Below are 13998 nucleotides of genomic sequence, written 5' to 3' on the forward strand. Positions count from 1 at the left end.
CTAAGACACACATTCCCTCTTTAAGCACATATGAACTATCACCCTCTTCAAGGTCACCTTTACTTCCTTATTCCTAAGGCTGTAGATCAAGGGATTCAACATGGAGGTAATCACCCCAGACAGCATGCTCACCATCCTGTCCCGGTCTGGATGGCGGCTGTTGAGAGGCCTAATGTAAGTGAAAATCATGGTACCATAGAAGAGGAGCACGACAATTACATGGGAGGCGCAAGTGGAGAAGGCTTTGCGTTTCCCCTCAGCAGAACGGATCCTAAGGATGGTGGAGATGATGTAGATGTAAGAGACCAGTGTCACAAAGAAAGCCCCCACACCCAAAAACCCACCAACAATAAGGACCAACATTTCAGCTGTGTAAGTAGAAGCACACGATAATGCCTGCACTGGTGCGATATCACAGTAGTATTGATTGACTTTATTGGATCTGCAGAAAGGTAGAGTGAATGTCATTACTGTGTGCAGAAGGGAGTTGAGGAACCCTGTGACCCAGGTAACTGCTGCCAGCTGAAAACAAAGCTTCTTACTCATGATAACTGTGTATCGTAGAGGGTTGCATATGGCCACATAGCGGTCATAGGCCATGGCAGACAAGAGGTAGACCTCTGTCCCTACCAGTGCCACCAGGAAGTAGAGTTGTAGCACACAGCCAGCAAAGGAAATGGTATTGATCTCTAACAAGAAGTTCTCCAGCATCTTGGGCACTGTAGCTGTCGGGAAGCAGATGTCCAGCAAGGAAAGGTGGCTAAGGAAGAAATACATGGGGGTGTGCAAGTGAGAGCTAATTCCTATGGCAAGAAGAATTGTGCCGTTTCCTACCAGTGTGATCAGGTAGATGAGCAAAATGGCAGCAAACAGGGAAAAGCGAACTGCAGGGAGATTAGAAATTCCCATTAGGATGAATTCTGTCACTAGCGTGCCGTTCCCAATTTCTCCATTCAGAAAGGAGATTTCCTGGAAGAGTTTGAAAGCATAAGAGACACATAAAGCATGTTGAAGGCCTTTTGGGGCTCTTTGAAATCTCTTTTTGTTTTAATGGCTCTGAACAATTTTGTATCATCAACAAATCTGGCCACCTGACTCCTCATCACTTAGGAACAAGATTAAAAGCACAGGTCCCAATACCGAACCTTGGGGGACTCTTTCTAAATCTCTCCAATTGGAGAAGTGTCCCTTTGTTCCTCTGCTTCCTTTTAACATAGCCAATTCCTAATCTGCCACCTAGTGTTTGCCACCTAGCCAGCTGAAGCCTTCTGGAGAACTCAAAGATTTGCTTACCATTTCCTGATATTTTGTTGGACCTAATAGAGTCTTTACTCTAATGTGGGTTTTTGAATTTTTCTGTAAGAACTCTCATCTAAGCAATCTTTCTATTCACCTGAACATCCTTTCCAGAACATTCCATGTATCATTCCCATTCCATAGATCCTTTCTATTGAGGAGCCTTGGTTCTTGTATCTGTACTAGCTAAGGGTTATCTACACTTACCTTTCTTCCGCTCTTTCTGACCACAGTCTGCATTCTAAATCTCCATGTCCAAGCACCGTGGTGTTGTTGTTGTTGTTGTTGTTGTTGCTGTTGTTGTTGTTCCAGAGCAATGCCTGTGAAAAGCCACTCTATAAAGCTCAGTAGGAGCAAACAGCAATCTGTGGAGAACCTGAATTGATGTTTACTCCAATTGAGTGCTAAAGAGCATATTTTCATGAGAAAGACTTCAAGGCAAAAATCGGAGGACATGGAGCTTTCAAGTGTGGACATGTATCTGGAAAGAGTGGAGCAAAAAATAAGTGTAATTAATCCTTTTAAACATTATGTGCTCCCAGCTTCCTTCATCCTTGACCTTAGTCATAACAATACCCCCATTAAACCAATAGCTAATACACACTTGCAATGACTGGTGCATATTCACACTTAAGAATGCCTCTCATCAGCCTTGAGATCAAGGAAGAGTCTGTCTATTCCTCTAGCAGCCCAGCCTTTCCCTTTAAGTCCCAACATAAGGAGCACAAGGGAATAGCAGGCGCCAGAGCTCTGCCTCAGTGCCAGCAAACATCTCTTTATGTCTCCAATGACCAATGATGAGACAAAAAGGTGTCCTTGATTTCCCAGCACAATAAGCTTCAGCCCTGTGAATAATACTCATTCAAGAAGCTGCTCCCTGGAATATTAAGAGAATGCAATCTATGTTTCATGTATTCCAATTTACCAGAGTTTGAAGTGGTTCTGGTCCAGGCATTCTACCCTTAGCAGGGGGACCAACCTGATCAATCGTTCCCCCACAGTTCAGCTACTTCTCTCTTCCCTTAAAGAGCCACATCTGGGGAGTCTTACAATAAGCCCAGTTTATGTATTCTGAGTCCCTCCAAACAAGTGTCTATACTGTTTCTTATAGGGACGCGAGTGGCGCTGTGGTCTAAACCACTGAGCCTCTTGGGCTTGCCGATCAGAAGGTCAGCGGTGGTTTGAATCCCCGCAACGGGGTGTGCTCCCATTGCTCTGTGTCAGCTCCTGCCAACCTAGCAGTTCGAAAGCATGCAGTGCAAGTAGATAAATAGGTACAGCTGTGGTGAGAAGGTAAAGAGCATTTCTGTGTGCTCTGGTTTCCGTCATGGTGTTCCATTGCATCAGAAGGGGTTTAGTCATGCTGGCCACATGACCTGGAAAGCTGTCTGTGGACAAACACTGTCTCCCTCGGCCTGAAAGCGAGATGAGCGCCACAGCTGCATGGATGCCTTTGACTGGACTTAACCGTCCAGGGGTCCTTTACCTGTACCTTTTTTACTGTTTCTTATAGAACCAATTCTTACAGAACCAGTTTAAACAAATACATAGCTTAGCATGTCTCGAGAACATCCGGCAGAGTTGAAATAGATAAGGGTTTTTAATAGATAACAAATTGGATGGTTAAAAAGATGTGGATTAAACGGAGTAGTAGAAAACCAAAGGAACCAGGAAAAGGGTGGAAGGGAAGTCATATTCAGGTTTTCATGGATTTACCTGGGGAAAGCAGTGAGGCAAAGGGGGGAAAGTGTTTGGACTCTACATACAGAATAAGAGAGGAAGAAGAACATGCATTTAAAGAAGACTGGAACGTGTTTACTGAGTATATGGGAAATAAGTGTGTACAGCTGAAAATGCTGGCAGTGTTAAGATAAATTCAGCAGAGTAAATAAATCTTGATGGATGTACCATAATAGTGGGAAATTGATTTGAATGGTTAATGTAAAATCTGCAGGGATGTAAGATATGTAAAATGAACCATGGAAAGAGAAGAAGGGAAGTCATTGGATATTTTATTTTATTTTATTTTTATAATGTTTTTATTCATTTTTACAACTTACATTTATATTCAAATAGTAAGCATAATCATAAACATATAGGATTTCCTGAATCCTTGGACTTCCCTCCCCCCCCCCCTCCATGGGTTCCATTGTCAATCTTTTTCAACTGCCTTCCATTTTTACCATAGTTCTTGTTAGATTGCAAGTGTTGTTACAATCCTGCCAAAGTTTTTAGTTGTTTACAGTGTTCTCCAAGGTAACTTATAAATGTTTCCCAGACTTGTTAAAATTTCTGTCTTCTTCGTTTCTAATTTTTTCAGTCATTTTCGCCATTTCGGCATAGTCCATCATCTTTATCAACCATTCTTCTCTGGTCAGGACTTTAACTTCTTTTCATCTCTGGGCCAAAAGTATCCACGTTGCTTTCATCGCATACATGAATAATCTTTTCTGTTCCTTTGGTATTTCTGCACCTAAAATTCCTAGTAAAAAAAGCTTCTGGTTTTTTTCACAAAAGTTATTTTAAACATTTTTTTCAACTCATTGTATATCATTTCCCAGAATGCTTTTGTTATTTTGTACATCCACCACGTATGGTAGAAGGTGCCTTCTTCTATACATTTTTGCTAGTTTAGTAGGTGTTAGATACCAACAATACATCATTTTCATATAGTCTTCCTTCAACATACAACATGCTGTAAATTTTAAATCTTCTCTCCATAACTTTTCCCAAGATGAAAATTGTATATTATGCCCAATATCTTTTGCCCATTGTATCATTACTGATTTAACTTCTTCATCTTTAGTATACCATTCTAGCAACAGCTTATACATTTTTGAAAGTAACTTCACATTATTTTCCAGTAAATCTTTTTCAAACCTTGAAATTTCCTTATTAAATCCATTCCTTTTATCCATGTTAAATATATCATTTAATTGGAGATATTGTAACTGTTAGAATTCAGGCTCGGTCAGAGGTATGTGCCTATCTGTTCAGGCACCGGCTGAATTCCTTTGACCTCCCTCCGGCGACTCCCGGCAGGAAAAACACACGAGGTCCGTTCCGGCGATTTTCCTCAGGCTGTGAGAAAAACACACCAACTGCTTCTCCTCCTCCCTGCACCCTGCATATCCCCAGGGAGGGGAAACAGATTCAGACAGAAATGTAACTACATGCTTTTATTTCTGTCTCTCGTAGCTATACAGTCAAAGATGTCTGCTCTCTTCAACAAACAGTGAGAAACTCCAAACTCCACCCATGTACATCCTGTACAGGTCATATAACACACACTGAGCTCACATCCTGTGCTCAATAAGGAGAATGGACTGCCCCTTTGTTTCCATGGCAACAGTCACATACATCCTGTTTGGCTTTTGCAGCCACAAGCAGCTGACTGAGCTGCTAGAGCCTTTGCTTGCTGCAGCATTGCTGCTTTAGAATAACATACTCCCCCTAAAGTATCAATGCGTGCTGCGAGCAAAGCGTCATCCAGAGAAGAAAACAAACAGTTGTTATATGTATAACACTCCCCTGTTGTTTCAGTTCCACCCTTGGAACTACCCGCCATTGGTTTCACCAATGTACCTCTCTGGTTGTGTGACTTCCAAGGAATGAGTGCATCTGCATTACCTTGGTTAGCAACTCTCTGTTGTGCCTTTGTCTCTGACTCAGACACAGCTTCAATTTGACCTTGGTCGTTTACAACAGCAACACATGCAATAGCTAGGTTGGCAAACTCTTTTGAATACCTCTTGGGTGGTACACCCTTCGTTGCTCTCTCAGACCTACGTAAGAGGTGCTGCTCTTCTCTGCTTTCTGGTTCAGCCTCTGAACTCTCTGGAGAACCAGTACTAAGCTTAATCAGTGGTTCATCCTCCTCTTCTGAGGGTCTAGTCATTACGTGAGATTTCCTCTCAATGACTGTGACAACTGAGCTGTCTGAGCTATCGCTGTCATCAGTACTACTGAACTCAATAAAATCAACATCATCATCATCATCATCAGAATCATCATCATCTCCTGTGGGAAATGTGTGAACAATCACTCTCTCCTATTCAGGAGCACTCTCTAGAAATTTTGTGAGAATCACCTGACCAGATTCAGACAAAATTACTCTGTAGAGACCCTTTTCATAACCCACAAAAATGCCTCTGGCATTCTTTACTCCACCCGGAGCTTCTGTCCTCACATGAGACCCAAAAACCTTGAAATGGGCAACAGAAGGTTTTCTGTGGAACAGTTTCTCAAAAGGAGAACTTCCCAACTCTTTTGAAAACTTTCTCAACCATGTATAACAAAATGACGTTAGCGACTCAGCCCAGTACTCATGTGGCAGATGTGAACTAAGCAATTGCGCTTCCATCCCCTTTTGCAATTCTTTGTTCACCCTAACACAGACACATCTGTTCCAAGCTTCTTCGGAAGCTGCAATTTTGTGTCTTATCCCTTTCTTCTTCAGGAACCTCTGGAAATCCTGTAAAAGAAAAATTGGCTTCTCATCTGTGCAAAGACAATTTATGTCAGCATCATGCATATTTTTAACCTTGTCACAAAATTCTTTAAACCTTTCTAAGGCTTCTTTTGGTCTCTCCAAAAGATAAATCCAGACAAAACCTGCGAAAGAATCAACACATATTAGGTAATACTTTGCATTGCCTCTAGATGGTGCTAAAGGACCAATCACATCAGCATACACCCGCTGAAATGCCTTGTCGACCCTCGAGGTGACCTGCTTGGTGTCCTTCTTGGCTACACCTGCAAAAGAGATCATGTTAGAATTACATTTCATGTAATCACTTTGATCAAAAGTCAACAAATACAGTCCATCTTTCTCTTTGGCAGAAAGATACAACTCTCCATCTTTGTAGATCTCGCAGTTCTCATCATCATAGGACAGTTTTAGTCCCTTCTTGGCAATCTGCGAAACGCTGAGCAGATTGTACTTCAACTCTGGAACCAAATAAACATTGTTTATAGTCAAGTTCAGACTTTTAAGATACACAGTCCCAACTCCGGTCGCTTCTAGCTCTTGACCATTGGCTTGTTGTACAACGAAGCTTTGCTTCTTAAACGACGAAAACAAATCCCTACGATGGGTCATGTGAAATGTGCACCCAGTATCTATGACAAAAGCGTTCTCCACTTCTGGCTTGGTTCCTTTCGACATCAAAGCCTTTGCAGGCTTCGCCTGTGATTTGGCATGACTTCTGCCTGACGCCTCAGACTTCGTGGAGCTACCCTTGGCTCCTTTGTTCTGACGTGGCTTCTTGCAGTTCCGCTGAAGATGCCCAGTTTGTCCACAATTGTAGCATCGGACAACATTCAAAGCTACAGCGTTTTCTCCAGTAGCAACAGCAGTGGGGGTGTTAGAACTCCGTTCTTGTCTCCCCCTGTCCTTCACTTCCAGGGCGGCAAGTCTGTCCTGTTCATTCAGAACGACGGCAAAGACCCTGTCCGACGTTAGATCAGCTGCTGGGAGGGACCCCAGCTGACTGGCAACCGTTTTGTAAGTCCGATTCAGGCTGTTGATCACCATGAAGCAAAACACTTCCTCCTGCAGACGGAAATTGCGTTCCACCATCTGTTGACGCAGAAATTTCATTTCCGTCAGGTGCGCTTGAACATCTCCATCAGGCGCAAGCCTCAGGTTGGTCAGCTTCTCAAAATACAGCAACGCTGAAGAACCTGCATCTCTCTGATGTGTCCTTCTCAGCGTGTCCCAAACATCTCTCGCGTGCTGTAAATCTTGTATATGAATAAGCTGCGAGTCTGACACACACAGAATTATAGCAGTTCTGGCTTTCACATCCTGTGACTCCCAAGCACGCGTTGGTGCTGCAGGGATGGGGTTCTCAGTCACCTCAAACAGTCTCTGATTCTGCAGCAAGGCCTTCATCTTAGTAGACCAAGATGCATAATTGTCACTGGTCAGGAGGGGTGAAGAAGGCAGGCCTCCCCCCTTCTTAGCATCCATTTTGAGTCCTTGCATTGACTCTCAAACACAAGCCTCTAAAATCCAATAGCTGGCTTGTTTACACTCTTGTGCACCTGGCAGCTATAACACTGGCCGCTTGGAAAGTTCCTTTCAAGTGTTCATAAGGGCCTAGTCAAAACATAGGCTGTTTTTGCCTCTCTGAGGCATAGCCTGACTTCCAGCCCTCTCGTGAAACTGGCCTGCGTTGCTAAGCAACAGCATTCCTTTCCTTGGACAGGAAAAACCACAGGAATGTTTGGAATGCAGAGCTCTTCTCTCTCGGAGCTGTTTTTCCCAAACGTTGCTCCCTTGAAGCAGAGAATTAATCAATCTGCATTCACACTCTTAAGCCCGAAAATCTCATACCTGGGCTCCGTAGCTTGGCTTTCAGCTTCTTCTGGTCAGCTTCTGGCTGCAGAGAATCAGCTTTCTCACCTCAGGCTTCCATGGAGCGATGAATACAGTAGCTCTGCCACTTCTTGATGCAGACTCCCATGGATCGAAGAAAACCAGCAACCGGCATCTGCTACCACTGTTAGAATTCAGGCTCGGTCAGAGGTATGTGCCTATCTGTTCAGGCACCGGCTGAATTCCTTTGACCTCCCTCCGGTGACTCCCGGCAGGAAAAACACACGAGGTCCGTTCCGGCGATTTTCCTCAGGCTGTGAGAAAAACACACCAACTGCTTCTCCTCCTCCCTGCACCCTGCATATCCCCAGGGAGGGGAAACAGACTCAGACAGAAATGTAACTACATGCTTTTATTTCTGTCTCTCGTAGCTATACAGTCAAAGATGTCTGTTCTCTTCAACAAACAGTGAGAAACTCCAAACTCCACCCATGTACATCCTGTACAGGTCATATAACACACACTGAGCTCACATCCTGTGCTCAATAAGGAGAATGGACTGCCCCTTTGTTTCCATGGCAACAGTCACATACATCCTGTTTGGCTTTTGCAGCCACAAGCAGCTGACTGAGCTGCTAGAGCCTTTGCTTGCTGCAGCATTGCTGCTTTAGAATAACAGTAACCTACCAGTTACTAAGGACTTTTATTATCCTTTCCAGAACATTCCATGTACCACTCCCATACCATATAACCTTGCCATTGAGGAGCCTTGCTCCTTCTCTCTGTACTACCTAAGGGCTTATCTACACTCACCTTTCCTCCACTCTTTCCAGTCACGGTACCCAATTTAAAGTTCCATGTCTGAACATCGTTTGTTTGTGTTTACTCCAGAGCCTTGCCTGTGAAAGCCGACTCTCTAAAGCTCGGTAGGAATTGATGTTTGCTCTGATTGAGCACTGAAGAGTAGGTTTCCACAGGGAAACTCTGAGGCAAAAAAAAAACCACCTCCACAGCTTTTAAGCACTGACCTGTGCCTGGAAAGAGTGGAGCAAAAGGTAAGTGTTCCCCACTTCCTTCATCTTTGACCTTCATCATAACAGCCCCATTAAGCCAATAGCTAATACACACTTGCAATGACTGGTGCATATTCATTCCTCCAAAGGTCTCACTTAAGAATTCCTCTCATCTGCCGTGAGATCAAGAAAGAGTCTGTTCCTCCAGCAGCCCAGCCTTTCCCTTTAAGTCCCAGCATGAGGAGCACAAGGGAATAGCAGGTGACGGAGCTCTGCCTGGGCGCCAGCAAACATCTCTTTATGTCTCCAATGACCAGTGATGAGACAAAGAGGTGTGCTTGATTTCCCAGCACAATGACCGCTCCCCACTTAAAACGGGGGGCGCCTTTTGCGTGGACGCGTGCAGCCCTGGATCTGGAGTGGCCCCATCAGCATAGGCTTTGCCTTCCCTCAGGTGGGATACCTGGAGGTCCCCGCCTACCCCAGTGAGTTGTCCAATCCCACCTGGGCGAAGCGTTGCCAGGGAAACCAGGCCAGGTAAGGGGAGGGATTACCTCCCTGTACTGTTAAGGGAATACAGTCTGTGTTTTATGTATTCAAGTTCACCAAAGTGTGAAGCAGTTCTGGTCCACGTTTCCCCCCCCCCCCAAAAAAAAAAGTTCAGGTTATTGAAGAGAGTTTTTTTGTGGGCTTTTATTGTGTCTTGTGTGCAGAGGTGTACCTAGGCTCCCTTGCACCCTTCACAAGGACCTGTATTGGGACCTCTGAAGCAGGAATAGACCGGGGACCAAAAACTCAAAAAGGTTCCTTTCATTTCCTTTCATGCCCCACCAGTGACTTTCTCCATGGTAATCACGGTCTGGGCTGCTTCCTCTCCTCCTCCTTCATCGGTCCATTTTCTGAGCATGCAGGCAAGCTCCTAGCCACTCTCTGCCAGAGTGGAGAGTCACGGTTTTTGTGCTCCCCCTGGCCCTGACCTGACCAACTCCTAGGTGCACCCCTGCATGTGTGTTTGAGTTTGTTCTAAATGAAGTAGTTTGGCCAGCATCCCTCCTGTAAAGGGTGCATCTTATGCTCCCCACAGTTCAGCTACTTCCCTCACAAGCTTAAAAGGCCGCACCTAGGGAGCCTGAAACCAAGCCCAGGCTATGTATTTTGAGTCCTTACAAACAAGTGTCTACAGATGCAGCTCAGACAACTTCTGAATGAGCCCCAGAGCAGTTATAAAACTGTGAGGAGATTATGTCGAAGCAGTTATGGAAACAGTTATGGAAGGTCTTTGCTAAGGGTAATGAATGTCTACAAAAAAATTAACATATCACTTGGGAAGATAGGCGAACTAACGCCAGTGCACTGGAAGAAGCAAAGATCACCAGTGTCAAAACAATATTCTTCAACATCAACTTTGTTGGACTGGTCATGTTGTGTGGATGCCCGATGATCGTCTTCCAAAGCAACTACTCTATTCCGAACTTAAAAATGGAAAGTGTAATGCTGGTGGTCAACAAAAGAGATTTAAAGACTGTCTCAAGGCAAATCTAAAAAAATGTAGTATAAACACTAACAATTGGGAAATATTGTGAGCGCTCCAACTGGAGAACAGCCTTTACCAAAGATGTTGTGGGCTCTGAAGACGCTCGAACTCAGGATGAAAGAGAGAAACGTGCTAAGAGGAAGGCACACTTGGCAAACCCTCACCATGATCAACTCCTATCCAGAAACCTATGTTCCCCACTGTGGAAGTACGTGTGGATCCAGAATTGGCCTCCACTGTCACTTACGGAGTCACTGTTAAAACTGTGTTTATGGAAGACAATCTTACTCGGGTGAATTATGGTGCGGGAGGAGACTCTTGAGAGTCCCATGGACTGCAAAAAGATCAAACCTCTCCATTCTTAAGGAAATCAGCCCTGAGTGCTCACTGGAAGGAAAGATCATGAAGTTGAGGCTCCAATACTTTGGCTACCTCATGAGAAGAGAAGACTCCCTGGAAAAGACCCTGATGTTGGGAAAGATGGAGGGCACAAGGAGAAGGGGACGACAGGCCGAGATGGCTGGATAGTGTTTGCGAAGCTACAAACATGAGCCTGACCAAACTGCGGAAGGCAGTGAAAGACAAGAGTGCCTGGCATGCTCTGGTCCATGGGGTCACGAAGAGTCGGACACGACTAAACAACAACAACAACAACAATCTTACTCGGTTACAAGTGATCGCCAAAGAAATAAAGCAGCAGCCAGCTCCAGCTCCAGCTCCTCTACTTAGGGCTTATCCACATTTACCTTTTGCCTCGCACTTTCTAGGCAACAGGTCCACACTTTCCCAGTCCACGTCCAAGCAAAGGATGCTTGTGTTTTGGTCTCGTGCTCTCATGTGAATCAGTTCCTTCCTGCGAGAGCTCAGAACCAGAAAACGAGGGTCCTGATTTTGATCAGCAAGGTGTTGGAGGTATGCAATACGCAATTGCACCATGAGCCCTATCTTGCCCCTCTGTGCCTGGCAAGAATTATAGTTAATAATTTGTCTACTTTGTCATGTTTCTCCCAATGAACCTTGATTATCTGAAAAACCATGATCCATCTCCATTGTTCCCCAAAGTACATAACAGGGGCATTCTGTGGTGCAGATTAAATTATCAGACCATTACCTACACTTACCTCCTTTTGGTATTCTGGTTAGTGTGCTGGTTGGGTTGTCTCTACCAAACCAACCATAATTTGTCCTCCAGTAACACAGAGCCAGAATCTCTGTGGGAGGCAGTTCCCCTAGCATAGGGGTGGGAACCTGTAGCTCTCCAGATGTGGTAAGACTTCCAACTCAGATCAACCTCAGCCAATATAGCTGAAGGTTAGGATTTATAGGATTCATAATCCCACAGCATCTGGATTGCCCTGCCCCTGCCTTAACCCAGCATTTGAGCTCAATTCCTTTTAGTATTCATGTTTCCTGAACACAGGGAAGCAGCTTGGGGCTATTTAGAGGCACATGTCCTCAGCAAGTGTGGTAAGAATTTAGATGAAAACAGGTTTTCTGTCAGAAAAGTTTTATTCAAATGTTTATTATATGGGTGGTGCCCTGAGGTACCATCCCAGCAACAATCACTTTTTACATTCCACACAGCATAATTTCCGACCCATGGTTCTCATCAAGGCCACTTTGACCTCCTTGTTCCTCAAACTGTAGATTATGGGGTTCAACATGGAGGTCACTACTGTGTAGAACAGGGCCAGCAGCTTGTCACTCGACGCCGAGTAGCTAGATTTGGGCCTAAGGTATGTAACGATGCCTGAACCGTAGAACAGGGAAACAACGATGAGATGGGACGAGCAAGTGGAGAAGGCCTTACGCCTGCCCTCGGCTGAGGGCATCCTCAAAATTGAGGTGATGATGTATACATAGGATGTGAGGATCAGAAGGAAAGGGGCCGTGATGAAAAGTACAGCCACCATATAGACTGCAACAACATTCATTGAAGTATCGCCACATGCTAGCGTCAGGAGAGGAGGGATGTCACAGAAGAAGTGGTTGATCCTGTTGGGCCCGCAGTAGGTCAGGCTAAAGACATAGTTAGTTTGACCCAGTCCAACCATCACTCCCACCGACCACGAGGCCACCGAGAGCTGGGCACAGACGCCTCGGTTCATGACAACACTGTACCGCAGCGGGTTGCAAATGGCCACATAGCGGTCGTAAGCCATGGCAGCAAGGAGACAGCATTCCGTGATGCCAAAGAGGGTGAAAAAGTACATCTGGGTAGCGCAGCCCCAGAGAGAGATCCTCCCATTCTCCAACAACAGGTTAGCCAGCATCTTGGGGACAATGGCTGTTGTGTAGCATATTTCCAACAGCGACAGGTTCGTCAAGAAGAAGTACATGGGTGTGTGGAGGGCCGGGTTTAACTTGATCACGGTGGTGATGATGGAATTCCCTGCAAGCGACACAGTGTACATGGAAAGGACCAGCGCAAAAAGGAGCATTCGCAGTTGCGGCAGCCCAGAGAAACCGACAAAGATGAACTCGCTCACAAGGGAAGAATGATTGCCCATGGACCGCAATAGAGAATGACTCAGCTGCAGAAGATCGGAGATATAGATGGTGAAAGCTAGCCAGTCGCAAATGATCTACAGTTCTCTTCCCATTGCTTAGCACAGGGCTTACCCACACTCGCCTTTGCCTCTCTGTCCAAGCAAAGTTCTGTGTCCAAGTGTGGTTTTTTTGCTCCAGAGCTTTTCCCACACAAAAAAAAACCCCGTGCTCTTCAGCATTCAGTCAGAGGAAATGTCAATTCAGGTTATCTGCGGGTTGCTGTTTGCGCTGGTTGAATTTTAAAGAGCGTTGGTTTTGCGGGGAAAGCACCAGAGTGGCAGGGAAAGGGTGCTTGGGCACTGTGCTTTAAAGTGTGGGCCATGCCTGGAAAGAGCAGAGGAATAGTGGATAAGCCCTGGCTGGCAGAGGTTTCAGGACTTAATTTTGACTTATCTGACACACACACTCTGACTTGGAAGTCCCCCCTTTTAGCGTCAGATGTATGGGGTTGTGGTGAGGAGCCAAGGTGAAGAAAATATACACACACAGGATTTCAGCAGGAAGAAAGGTTGGGAATGAAGCAGCATGACCTCTTCAAAACTTTTGTATATATAACTTTTGTATATATAACTATAACCACGGCAGTACCCTGAAGAGCACAAATACACCGGAATGCACAACAGAGGGGACTTTGAAGGATCCCATGAATTGAATATGCTGCGGCTCTTCCTCATGCAAGGAACACATTTTGCCACTGCTCAAAGGAAAACCCAGTACTTGCACCTTGGGAAACAAAACTGTTCACTAACCAGGTATCTAATCTGGAAAGAAAAGGCATCTAAGACATTTATTTCCCAGAAAAACTGACTCGTGGAAGACCTCTGATCATCCTATGTGACAGTCGGTGTTTCCAGGATGGGGAAGGCAGAGCTAATCCGTTTTTCTGTTTACAAAAATGAGCTGGCTGATACTTCTGGAAAACTCACAGGGAGGACATGAAGACAGCAGCTCAGCTACATTGTTTGTCCCCAGTACCTGATCTTCTCCAGAAGTAGACTGCATCTAAACGTGGAGATCATGTTTTGCAACCAAGACTAACAGCTGTGGATAAACCTAGCTTCTGTTAACTTGCCTAATATTTGAACTATCACATGGTGATCTTGCTACACTGGAATTATTCCGAGGCAATCTTTAAAACTCAAAATGAAGTTTTGAAATCAAATTTTGACTGATCAATCAATGCATACTTTACAGCCTTAGGGGGTGACTCAGTGGAGCATTTGCCAAGGCTGCCTGCAATGCCAAACCAATTCGTGGGAAAACACTAATCTCCAAATGAACTA

The 13998-nt window shown here is 45.0% G+C and overlaps 2 protein-coding genes across 2 annotated transcripts; both read right to left on the minus strand.

Moving 5' to 3' along the window:
- Positions 1-1536, minus strand: LOC309328432 (olfactory receptor 5V1-like; the record flags this gene model as incomplete). The annotated part of the gene is made up of 2 exons (XM_081838432.1): positions 1-969; positions 1504-1536. The coding sequence occupies 2 exons, from the start codon at positions 1534-1536 to the stop codon at positions 1-3; spliced, it is 1002 nt and encodes a 333-aa protein (XP_081694558.1).
- Positions 1537-11655: 10119 nt separating this feature from the next.
- Positions 11656-13270, minus strand: LOC309326488 (olfactory receptor 10AG1-like). Its single transcript, XM_081835286.1, has one exon. The coding sequence runs from the start codon at positions 12673-12675 to the stop codon at positions 11728-11730; it is 948 nt and encodes a 315-aa protein (XP_081691412.1). The 5' UTR covers positions 12676-13270; the 3' UTR covers positions 11656-11727.
- Between the last annotated feature and the right edge of the window lie 728 nt (positions 13271-13998).

This window comes from Podarcis erhardii, assembly GCF_964252035.2.
Source record: "Podarcis erhardii genome assembly, chromosome: 13".
NCBI lineage: Eukaryota > Metazoa > Chordata > Lepidosauria > Squamata > Lacertidae > Podarcis > Podarcis erhardii.